Source organism: Natator depressus, chromosome 10 (genome assembly GCF_965152275.1).
Source record: "Natator depressus isolate rNatDep1 chromosome 10, rNatDep2.hap1, whole genome shotgun sequence".
NCBI classification, from domain to species: domain Eukaryota; kingdom Metazoa; phylum Chordata; order Testudines; family Cheloniidae; genus Natator; species Natator depressus.
In genome coordinates this window covers 54,097,027-54,109,424 of record NC_134243.1, presented here as the reverse complement: position 1 = coordinate 54,109,424, position 12,398 = coordinate 54,097,027, and the positions used below count along the sequence as shown (strand labels likewise).

General features: G+C 39.4%; 1 protein-coding gene across 2 annotated transcripts in view; it reads right to left on the bottom strand.

Moving 5' to 3' along the window:
* MTMR10 (myotubularin related protein 10) overlaps window positions 1–12,398 on the bottom strand; it is a 67,151-nt gene that overhangs the window by 53,617 nt on the left and 1,136 nt on the right. For both annotated transcript variants that reach the window (XM_074966190.1, XM_074966191.1), the window contains exon 2: window positions 11,839–11,899. In XM_074966190.1, coding sequence (XP_074822291.1) covers window positions 11,839–11,899 — 61 coding nt within the window. The remainder of the gene's footprint in view (window positions 1–11,838; window positions 11,900–12,398) is intronic.

Here is a 12,398-nt window from a genome sequence, read left to right as displayed (position 1 = left end):
ACATTGCCAAAGAGACACAGTAATACTATCAGCAGCCCCATCAGCTTCCCCCTGCCACCTCCCAGAGCCTCCCACCTACTGGTAGCCCCACCGATCAGCACCTCTCCCTCCCTCCCCACACCTCCCAATCAATGGTTTCGTGGCGTACAGGAGGCTCTGGGACGGAAGGTGAAGGAGCGAGGGCACGGCAGGCTCAGAAGAGGGGGTGGGAAGGAGTGGAGTGGAGACAGGACCTGTGGCAGAGCTAGGGGATTGAGCAGTGAGTACCCCGCGGCACATTGGAAAGTTGACATCTGTAGCTCCAGCCCCGGAGTCGGTGGCTATACAAGGAGCCGCATATTAACTTCTGAAGAGTTGCGTGGGGCTCTGAAGCCACAGGTTGGCCACCCCTGTTCTACAGTATGAGACAATATATTCATGTAATGTTTAAGAAAAGTTTTCTAAATGAGTTTCAATAGTTCATGGATTAGGGACCCAATCTTATAGGGATCTAGGGGCTTCTGTATAGATTATTTAGGTTAATCTTTCTATCTACCCAATGAGACTCAGTGCTCAGTCTGGAAGATACCACCAGAGATGCTTAGTTTTGTAGTTCTCGGACTGTGGATTTGTGTCTCCAAAGATAACATGCTTGTTAACAGCAAAAATGTTTTAAAATAAATAAATAAATATATAGAGGTAAGAAATAACAGACCTCAACCCTATTGTCCCTCTGCAAATTTGTGTACACAGAGTTAATCCCTTACCTCTCTCTAAAAGTGCAAAGTTTCAAAAAGTTCAATGAATAGAAGATTGCTGGGGCAGAGTAGATCTGGAGACGGAGAAGAAATCTGGAGACAGATGTGAGAAGGGAGGGACAGGGAGCAGAAAGAAAAGTGAAACTGTTTGAACGGCATATTCCAGAAGTCTTGAGGTCTTTCTGAGTGTAGCCTTCATTGATTTGAGATCTACCATACCATTCTCTCACTAGAAGGGAAAACCTATAATGGCAGCAGGCTATAAAAGAGACCCAGTTTGGGAATATTTTAATGAAGTTCCCTTACCTGTGGGTAAGACAGGCATGCGTGCAAAATGCAAACAATGCAACAAAGAAATGCAAGGCCTGGTTTCCTGAATGAAACAACATCATGAGAAGTGTTCCTTCTCAGGAGGAAGCTGCGTTGAAGATGATGAAAGGAACATGTCTGAACATGCAGGATCTTCACGTTGGTAAACTTTTTTATTTCATGCTTCTTTCTTAAGGACTGCCTGTTTTCCTTCTGGTCTACTCTTGAATTCTCATGTTTCAGCAAAAAATATAGTTGTTAGTCTATGGTACTATCATTTTAGATACAGTAGTGATAAAAAAATAAATACTTGAAAGAGACAGATCTTCCTTTTACAATTTCACCTTTAAAGTAGTGCTGAGTGTCAGTGAATGCAATGAGTAATACTAAATGAGCAGTAGAGTAATAATAATAAATAACTGCACTGACTTATTTTGTTTAGGAGAATCCATCCTCAACATACAGGATTCTGAAGACTATTCACCTTCAAGATCACAATCATTTTCCTATAGTTTCAGAGTTATCTGCCAATGATAGTGTTTCAGTCATATCATGTATGTCACATAGCCACAGTATATCACCTGTAGCAAAAAGAAAAAAAAAAAAATCTAATCATCTAGAAACAACCATAGATAAGTTTGTGATGAGAACCAGCAGATTACAAAAAGAGGTAATTGATGAAAAAATTGCACCGTTTCTTTATGCAACAATCTCTCCTTTCCGAATGATTAAAAAGAAAAAAGAAAAGGAGTACTTGTGGCACCTTAGAGACTAACCAGTCTCTAAGGTGCCACAAGTACTCCTTTTCTTTTTTCTTTTTACGAATACAGACTAACACGGCTGTTACTCTGAAACCTTCCGAATGATTGAGACCCCACACTTCATTAACATGGCTCAGTCATTAAGACCAGGATACAGTCCACCCAACAGAGCAGATGTTGCAGGCAAATTGCTAGATAAAGTGTATGAAAGAGAAATTGAGCAGTATGCAAAAGGTATAGAGGGTAAAATTGTTAACCTGAGCCTTGATGGGTGGAGCAATGTGCACAATGATCCTGTTGTATGTGCTTATGTGACAACAGAAGAAGGGAATGTCTTCCTTACAGAAACAATTGATACATCAGGAAATGCACACACAGCCTAATACTTACAAGCAGTAAAAGCTATAACAAACTGTGAAAAAAAATTCAAATGTCTAGTACGCAGCTTGGTCACAGACAATGCTGCAAATGTATCCAAGATGAAAAGAAATTATTTAGAAGAGAGTCCCAAGCTAATAATATACGGTTGCAGTGCTCATTTGATGCACCTCCTAGCCAAAGACTTCAGTGTTCCAGAAATAAAGGCTAATGTTGTTGAAACTGAAAAATACTTCCGTAAAAACCACTTTGCAGGAGCTGCTCTGAAAAGAGTGGGAGGAACCAAGCTAACTCTCCCACAAGACATGCGACGGAACTCAGTAGTGGACTATTTTGAGCACTATATCAAGAACTGGTCTAATCTGATGACAGTTCGTCAACAAAATCGCGAAAAAATAGACGGCACTGTCACAGCCAAAGGTCTCAACATTGGTCTTAAGAGAAATGTTGAACACATGCTGAGTACCCTGACGCCTATTTCTGTAGCCTTGAACAAAATGCAGAGAAATAGCTATATTATTGTGGACGCTGTTGAAATTTGGAAGGAACTGAGTGAGATCTTAAAAAGAGAAATATGCAATGACAGTGTTAAATTACAAGCATTAAAAAAAAAACGACAAGCACTATCTCCATCTCATTTTCTTGCAGATATTCTCAATACTCGGTACCAGGGTCAAACCTTAACTGCTGAAGAGGAGCTGGCTATAACATGGACATGCAGCAATCATCCCTCCATAATAACAATTAGAATAAACTTCAGAGCTAACAGTGAACCATTCAAGAAATACATGTTTGCTGATGATGTTTTAAAGAAAGTCACACCAGTGAACTGGTGGAACTCACTTAAGTACTTGGATTCAGAGACTGCTGAAGTGATAATCTCTCTTAACAGCAGTAGCGTCTTCTGCCAGTGTAGAAAGAATATTTTCTTCATTTGGACTAATTCATTCCAAACTGAGAAATCGTTTGGGACCAGAAAAAACAGGAAAGCTTGTTTTTCTTTTCCAGATTATGAACAAACAGGAAAATGAAGGTGAAGATGACTCAGTTAGCTGCAGAAGCCAATATTTTAAGTTTCTCATGCTGACCAGGCTGACAGTCTATTTAATTTTTTTTAAAAAAATATTTCATTTAACTATTTTAGTTAAAAACAATTTTAACAAAAACAAACCTGATTTTAAAAAACTTGACTGTTTAAATTCAAAAATTCATATGCTTGTTTTGTTAAAATATTCTATGTTTGCTGTTGAAGAAAAAAATCCAGAACACATAACGTTGTTGTTTTAGTTAAATAAAACAATTTAAATGTCTGTCTGGTAATGTTCTCCTCCTAATACAGCATGGCAAGAAAATCCTCCAAATGTTTATGATTAACCTGTTGAATTGGAGATAGTTCACCTCCAAATGACTTCATGAATATCTATTTCAATTACCTTTGGTAAATGAAATAACCAAACAATCATTCATTTTCTGATATAGCTGTAAAACTAATCTGAAAAATTTGCAAAATAAATCACTTTAAAAATGTATAGTGTGTACCTTCTAAAAATGAAACCTACATCTATATCTTGAGTTGTGAAGAATATGTATTAAGGTTATAACAACCAACAAGAATGCACTTTTATGTAGAAATCCATGATTAAATCAAGTCTTCCTGAATCAAATCCACCCTGATAAATATATCAGAGGGATAAATACCGGAGAGGGAGAGGAATTATCTAAGCTCAGTACCAATGTGGATACAAGAACAAATGGATATAAACTGGTCATTGGGAAGTTTAGACTTGAAATTAGACAAAAGTTTCTAACCATCAGAGGAGTGAAGATTTGGAATAGCCTTCCAAGGGAAGCAGTGGGGGTAAAAGACCTATCTGGCTTTAAGATTAAACTCGATAAGTTTATGGAGGAGATGGTATGATGGGATAAAATGATTTTGGCAATTAATTGATCTTTAAATATTTATGGTAAATAGGCCCAATGGCCTGTGATGGGATGTTAGATGGGGTCGGATCTGAGTTACTACAGAGAATTCTTTCCTGGGTATCTGGCTGGTGAATCTTGCCCATATGCTCAAGGTTCAGCTAATCGCCATATTTGGGGTCGGGAAGGAATTTTCCTCCAGGGCAGATTGGAAGAGGCCCTGGAGGTTTTTCGCCTTCCTCAGTAGCATGGGGTGCGGGTCACTTGCTGGAGGATTCTCTGCTCCTTGAAGTCTTTAAACCACTATTTGAGGACTTCAATAGCTCAGACATGGGTGAGAGGTTTTTCACAGGAGTGGGTGGGTGAGAGATTCTGTGGCCTGCGTTGTGCAGGAGATCAGACTAGATGATCATAATGGTCCCTTCTGACCTTAATATCTGTGAATCTGAGGGGGAGTTGATGGGAGAGTGTCTCCCGTCGAAATCGCTTAGTGTGGACCCTGTGGTAAGTAGATCTAAGCCCTGGTCTACACTATGAGGTTAGGTCGAATTTAGCTGCGTTAGGTTGATTTTATAAGCGATGCGTCTACACAACCAGCCCTGTTCCGTCGACCTAAAGGGCTCTTAAAATCGACTGCTGTACTCCCACCCAGCAAGGGGAGTAGTGCTAAAATCAACCTTGCTAGGTCGAATTCGGGGTAGTGCAGATGCAATTCGACGATATTGGCCTCCAGGAGTTCTCTCAGAGTGCTCCAAATCTGACCACTCTGGACAGCACTTTCAACTCCAATGCACTAGCCAGGTACACAGGAAAAGCCCTGGGGAAATGGTGAATTTTATTTCCTGTTTGGTTAGCGTAGCAAGCTCAGCAGCACAGGTGCCCATGCAGTCCCAGAACCACAAATGAGCTCCAGCATAGACTGAACGGGAGACACTGGATCTGATTGCTGTGTGGGGAGAAGAATCTGTGCAGGCTGAACTCTGATCAAAAAGAAGAGATGCTTATATGCCAAAATCTCACAGAGCATGGTGGAGAGAGGCTACAACAGGGACAAACAGCAGTGCCGCGTAAAAGTTAAGGAGCTCAGGCAAGCCTACCAAAAGACAAAGGAGGCAAACGGTCACTCCAGGTCAGAGCCCCAGACATGCTGCTTCTATGATCAGCTGCATGGCATTCTGGGGGGGACCCTACCACTACCCCACCACTGTCCATGGACACCTGCAAGGGGGGAGTCTCACGCAACAGGGAGGAGGATTTTGTGGATGAGGAAGAGGAGGAGGACGAGAAGAAGAATGCACAGCAGGCAAGCGAAGAATCCATTCTCCCTGGCAGCCAGGACCTTTTCATCATCCTGGAGCCAATACCCTCCCAAAGCAGGTTCCCAGACCCTGAAGCCAGAGAATGCACCTCTGATGAGTGCACATTTGTAACTACACTACAGGGTTTAAAAGCAATTGTGTTTAATGTTTGATTTGCCCTGAAGAATCGGGGTGCATTCGCGGCGAGTACAGCTACTGGAAAAGTCTGTTAACATGTCTGGGGGTGGAGTGGGAATCCTCCAGTGACATGTCCATGAAGCTCTCCTGGAGGTACTCTGACCAGCCTGACCAGTGGAGCTACTGAAAGTGGTACTAAGCTAATGTGAATTAACTTCCTGCTGCCCCATGCAGTCCCTTGCTTGTCCTGCCCTATGCTCACTCCCATCGAAGTTACTATGCTTCTGAGACTTTTCTAAGCTCTGCAAAGCAGATGTGGGTGGGGACAGGAAAACACAAGTCAGAAAATGGTTGCTTGTGGATGGGAATCTTAGAGTAATCCTTGGAGGACTGTACATTTGCTCACAACCCCTACACCTTCACTGTCCTGGGTGGTGGAGATCTTTAGCCCTGAGCGGCCTGCCTTCCCCCATACAGCAATTTAATTTCAAAATGTCAGCTAGTTCTGGGAGCTGTGGATTTCTTCAATTTCATCAGTTTTCACTTAGATGGTGGAATCCCACCCTAGCTCTGAAGTCAGAAGGCTTTGGTTCACATGACTCCGCAGTGTTCCAGCACTGCCATGATCCTTGATTCAGCATCCAGTAGAGGAGTAGAGATCAGAAGCTGTATAGACATAAATAGCAACTGCTGGGCAGAACACTTGTAATCTGCTCTCCTTTTCACAGCAAGAGAGCTTGGCTCAATCAGGAAGGTATTCAGGGTTCCACGCCAAGGAGTAGGAATGGGCTTCAGAAATGTTCCTTAATTTATTGAAACTATAAAGACAAGTCATTCCCTTGAAATGGAAGATTTAAGACTTCCACTGGACAGAGGCATGAAAAAAGCCACACATGTTTTGTGAACTCTCAGATTCTTGTTTCTCCCATTGACGTGCTGTGCGTCTTTGTGCAAGTCACTACTTCTTATCCGGACTTCAATTTTCTCATCTGAAAAGTTGGGATAACTAATCTTACCCCCTTTTTATAAAGCATTGTGAGATGTGCAGATAACAGAGCTATGTAAGCGGTAAGTACATATGTTCACCATTTGGATAGACCATAGTGCTGGGTTTAAGATGTCACTTTACCGCTTGTAAAAACAAAAAAGGACCTTGGTTTTCATTAAGTACTCCTCCAGGAAGCACAAATTGGATACTATAATTTCAAAAGTTATTAGGAATGATACGGTCTACAAAAGCTGGATTTTAAATCTTCATCTATACAGTATTTTTAATTTTACTGTTAGGAAGTGGAGTCACAAATGGAAGGTGAACAAATAGCACAGGGATATGTATCAGTTTTCCTACATCCTGGCTAAACACTATACCGTGATTTAGACTTTAAACAAAATTCAGAACAGAGTACGTGCGAGCAGAACAAAAGGTCCTGGGTATGAACGACATGAAACAAAACTGTTTTTAAAAACTCCACTGAGGTCTATTGTCAAGTTGCATGTTCTGTTGCACAGCGTGGTTAGCAATTCATCTAAACACAAGACAGCTGGAATATAATTAAGGACACATTCTGTATACTATACAATTTTGAAAATGCTTAGGACAATGTCTCAAATGCTATAGAACTTTTTAGTGGAACAGCAACTAGTGTAATCAATTCCCTGAAGACTGCTTGTAAGCAGAAAACTTACATACAAGATTGACTCTAATATACAATTTGTAGAATCTTTAATCATAACTACAACTCCCCAAAAGTAAGCCAGCTAGTATTCTATTAACTAGGTATGTCACACTGGGGTAGGGTGGGGGTGTATGCCAGATTACTTTGCTTATTAGAAATATGTTTAAAATGTAACCTGTTCAGATCAATAAACTACTATAATAAAACAAAAGAGGAGAAACTATTGCTGAGGCCAGTGTTCCAAACAACTGTGGCAAGCATTCTTGATCAGGAAACAGGACTGGAAGAACATAGAAGAAGGTAAAAGAAAACAGATTTTAATTCTGAATATAATTACATATAAAGAAACTTTCAAACTTAATTTGAGAATGAAAATACTCTGAGGCCATAAAATGATTAGTTTTTCACGGTCTACTATTACAGTCCCAGTACTGACAGCAATTCTGATTTTAAATGCAAGACTCGTGATATTTGCTCTTCTTTTCTTAGCTCCCCACCTCCCTGGAGTCATGCGATTACACTAGATTCTGAGTTTTCATTTAAAAAAACAAAAAAGGTAAGCCTCCTGGTGGCAGAGAAAAAGATTGAAAACATGAACCCTAAAGACTCAATTTATTCTTAATAACATCCCGGGATTTTTGAATGCTTGGGGTTGGCAATACTGTAGTCCAGTCTCAGCACTCCACCTGCAGCCTCCACCCCCTTTCAAACACAAAACTAAACTTAGAAGACAGCATGATGAGTATTTCACCAAACTTCTAGCTTTGGAGTCTAGTTTCTATGAACTCAATTGCTTTCTCAAAAAGTACTATATTTTAGGAATTAACAGTTTGAGACACCAGCTATTTGCAGTTGTCAGCATTACTAAAATTAATAATTACCCTAATTTACAGAGTTTCATCTCAAAGGATTATAAAACTATTTAGTAACTATATATCAGCCTTCAGCCCCTGAAGTTTAGCTCCACTGGGGTAATATATGGTGGCTTTTTTAACAGCATAGGCAACATTATACAACAATTATTGTCAGGGAATCAAGAATACCATATTCAGTTAATTGCAAGGGGAAGACACGTAAAGCAGAATGTAATTAAATAAACTGGAATTTGGACAGAAACTTGGCTTTATGTCTCATCGAGAAGTCAACACCTATGGCACCACAGTGTGTGTGTTTATAGACTTTTCTATGGCATGAACTATCTTCAGACATGCACTTAAGCACATGCTTAGCCTTAACAGAGGTAGTCCCATAGAAGTCATTTAATTTATCCTGTGAAATTCTGAATTACTATCCATCCCACTTTATGGACTGGAACCAGGCATACAAAATGAAGCAGTTTGCCCAAGGTTACACAGGAAAATTGTGGAAGAATGGAACTCAGATCTCCCGAGTTCCAGCTTAGTGTCTTAACCACAACACTGCACTTCTGCCCTCATCATGCTGGAGCACTAATTTGAATTAACTCACCTCTCAGACCAATTACAGAACAGCTCTAACTGGTATAAGTGATTTCCTGAACAAATGCTCCTAATGCAGAAGAATGGTGACCTCAGGAACGAATGGCGGTAATGGGAATGAGCAGGCAAAATACTCAACAATTCAGAGTACACAAAGCCTATCCCCTCTTGGGGAAAAAAAACAACCTGAATTTGTCCTTAAAAAACAAACCAACCCTACACTTTGGTTGTTTGCTACTGTAATGTAAAATATTGAACAGCATAAAGGCTGTTTAACTGTTTTCTACAGGTAAACAACAGTCTTCGCTGTTTGCAAAGTACCTAAGTTTTATAAGCCCCAGAACAATATCCCGTCCTTTTTTTTTTTTAATAAGATGATGCAGTCAATCAATAATTACTCATTCAGATAAAAATAAAATACTGAACTCTAACCAAAAAGATTTCCCGCCCTCACACTTTCTGCACCCTAAACTTTATCTCAATACACAACAGGATTGCTGTATTTAATACTGCTTGATGATTAACAACAGTCAAATGCCAGGTAGTAAGTAGTTGAAATAATTAACGTAAACACAGTTACTTATTAATTCTCTTGTTCACTTTGAGGGTTGTAATGTCTAAGTCAACTTAAACAGCTGATTACATAGAACCACAGAAATGAAGGGCTGGAAGAGACCTTGAGAAGTCATCTAATCCAACCCCCTGTGCTATGGCACGACCAAGTAAATCTAGAACATCCCTGACAGGTGTTTCTCCAACTTGTTTTTAAAAGCTTCCAATGATGGGGACTCCACGACCTCCCTTGGAAGCCTATTCCAGAGTTTAACTAGTCTTATAGTTAGAAAGTTTTTTGTAATAATCTAACCTAAATCTCCCTCACTGCAGCTTAAGCCCATCATTTCTTGTCCTACCTTCCCTGGACACAGAGAACAATTGATCACCATTCTCTTTATAACAGCCCTTAACATACTGGAAGACTTATCAGGTTGCCCCTCAATCTTCTTTTCTCAAGACTAAATATGGCAACTTTTTGTAACTTTTCCTCATAGGTCAGGTTTTCTAAATCTTTTATCATTTTTGTTGCTCTCCTCTGTATTCCTTCCAATTTATCCACATCTTTCCTAAATTGTGGTGCCCAGAATTGGACACAGTCCTCCAGCTGAGGCCTGATCAGTCCCGAGTTGGGTGGGACAATTACTGCCTGAGTCTTACATACAACACTCCTGTTAATACACCCCAGCTGTCTTTGCAGCTGCATCATACTGATGACTCGTATTCAGTCATCCTTTTCAGAAGTACTATTACCTAGACAATTATCCCTCATTTTGTAGTTGTGCATTTGATTTTTCCTTCTTAAGTGAAGTACTTTGCACTTCTCTGTTTTGAATTTCATCTTGTTAAATTCAGACCAATTCTCCAATTTGTCAAAGTTATTTTGAATTTTAAACCTGGCCGCCAAAATGCTTGCAAACCCTCCCAACCCAGTGTCATCTGAAGATTTTATAAGAATACTCTACTCCATTATCCAACTCACTAATGGAAATATTGACTAATACTGATCCCAGCACTGACCCCTGCGAGACCCCACTAGATATGCCCTCCCAATTTGGCAGCAAACCATGCCTAACTACTCCGAGTATGGTCTTTCAACCAACCAGTTGTGCACCCACCTTATAATAATTTCATCTAGGCCACATTTCCCTAGTTTGCTTATGAGACTGTCATGCAGAACTGTATCAAAAGCCTTATTAAAATCAAGATATATCAGGACTACTGCTTCCGCACTATCCACTAGGTTGGTAATCCTATCAAAGAAAGAAATTAAATTGGTGTGGCATGATTTTTTCTTTACAAATCCATGCTAACTATTCCTTATAATCCCATTATCCTCCAAGTCCTTACAAACTGACTGTTTAATAATTTGCTCCAGTATCTTTCAGGTATTGAAGTCAGTCTGATAGGTCTATAATTCTCTGGGTCCTTCTCCCTCCCCTTTTTAAAGATAGGTACTATGTTTGCCCTTCTGCCATCTTTAGGGAACTCTACTGTCCTCCAAGAGTTCAAAGATAATTACTAATGGCTCCAAGATTGCTTCAGCTAGTTCCTTAAGTACTCTAGGATGAATTTCATCAGGCCCTGCTGACTCGAATACATCTAATTTATCTAATTATTCTTTAACCATGATAACAATGTCCCACTAAAATAAGTGATACTTTAGGTCATCTATTTTTCTTATCTGTATTTAAATATATATGCTTAGATCTGTTCTAGCAAAAATACTTCCACAAAATCCAAGCAATGTTTTCAATCGACCACCATACTTATTGCTCTAATTAGTAAGGAACAGTTTGTGATTCAAATAACATCTCTAGTATAGTAGGCTGATGGAATTTTTAATGTCAGAACAAGATTTTATAATTTCATGTTTCTCTGAGATAATATAGCTAAATCAGATGTTTTATTTTCTTAATAAAGAGGTGGTACAAACAGTGGGACATCTTGGATTCTGATATAAACTACTGATTATAAAGAATGATAAAAAGTTAGTCCTTCCTCCTTCCATCACACTCTCTTGAAACAGTATTATGCATTAGTATTTCAAACTATTTTACAGGTTCAAAAAGCTTAGAATCAGATACTGGATATTCAGTAAGAGAAAAAGAATGAAGGCTTTAACACAGAGCTCCAACCCAGGTCACACAGGCAGGGCTAACCAGAGGTGCAAAGGTCTGCCCATGTGTATCCAACTGCAAAATCGGAGCCTAAATCTGGTGATCCAAAGAGAAAAACCCCTAAACACTGTGTCACAAAGGCTATCAAATTACAGTGCTTACCTGTTGCAGATAAGCAACAACAAGGCATGAAATTTACAAAACTGTAACAAAATGAACACCTACCTATGTTTAGTTTCAAGAGTTATCGAAACAAAATTAGAAAATCTCGCACAGATAAGAGTCAGGAGATTTTCTTACTGAGTTACAAGCTGCACTCCCTTAATTACTACTTTAAGGGTAAATTAAAAGTTATTAATTACTGGTCAAACAGTAGAGAAAAATAGAGTTACGTGCACGCTATTAATCTTACAAATACTACCAGAGTGAATAGAAGGCACTAAAAAAAACAGCCCGATGTAGACCTCTGACAAATCCTTGATTAATATTTACCTGGCAAAAGTACTGGTTCCAGTTTTTTAATCTTGGGCTCTGGGGTTATTTTGTCTTCAACCTGAAACACAATAGCAACACCACAAAAAAGTAAAATACTTATAAAATTAAAGATGTACTTAGATTTTCTGATCTTCTTGGGGCCACTTTTTTAGTTTAAAAGTTTTTGAGTCCTAAGGTTCAGGTCCCGATTCTGGTGTGTAAACTTAAGCACATGATTAAATCTAGTCTTTGGGGTTCCAGTAAGAGCCTGTCTGGAGAGGCCCTAAATTGCATAGATCTTATTGCAGGACCAGCATGTGCCTGCGCAGACTCCCAGTGATTTAAATGAGGTTCTACACAAGTGTAAGCATCTATCTATAAGATCAAGGCCTAAATCTGATTATTTTTAAAGGCATCTTATAAACAATTTTGTGTTTAAATTCTAGACCTTAAAAAAAAAAAATACCCAACCCTTATCATTAGTTTAAGCAGCTACAGAAAACCTCAGCTGACACAATGTAACTGTTTACATTTGCCATAGAGACAAGGATGCCCTTCCCAGAAAAAAAACAAACAAA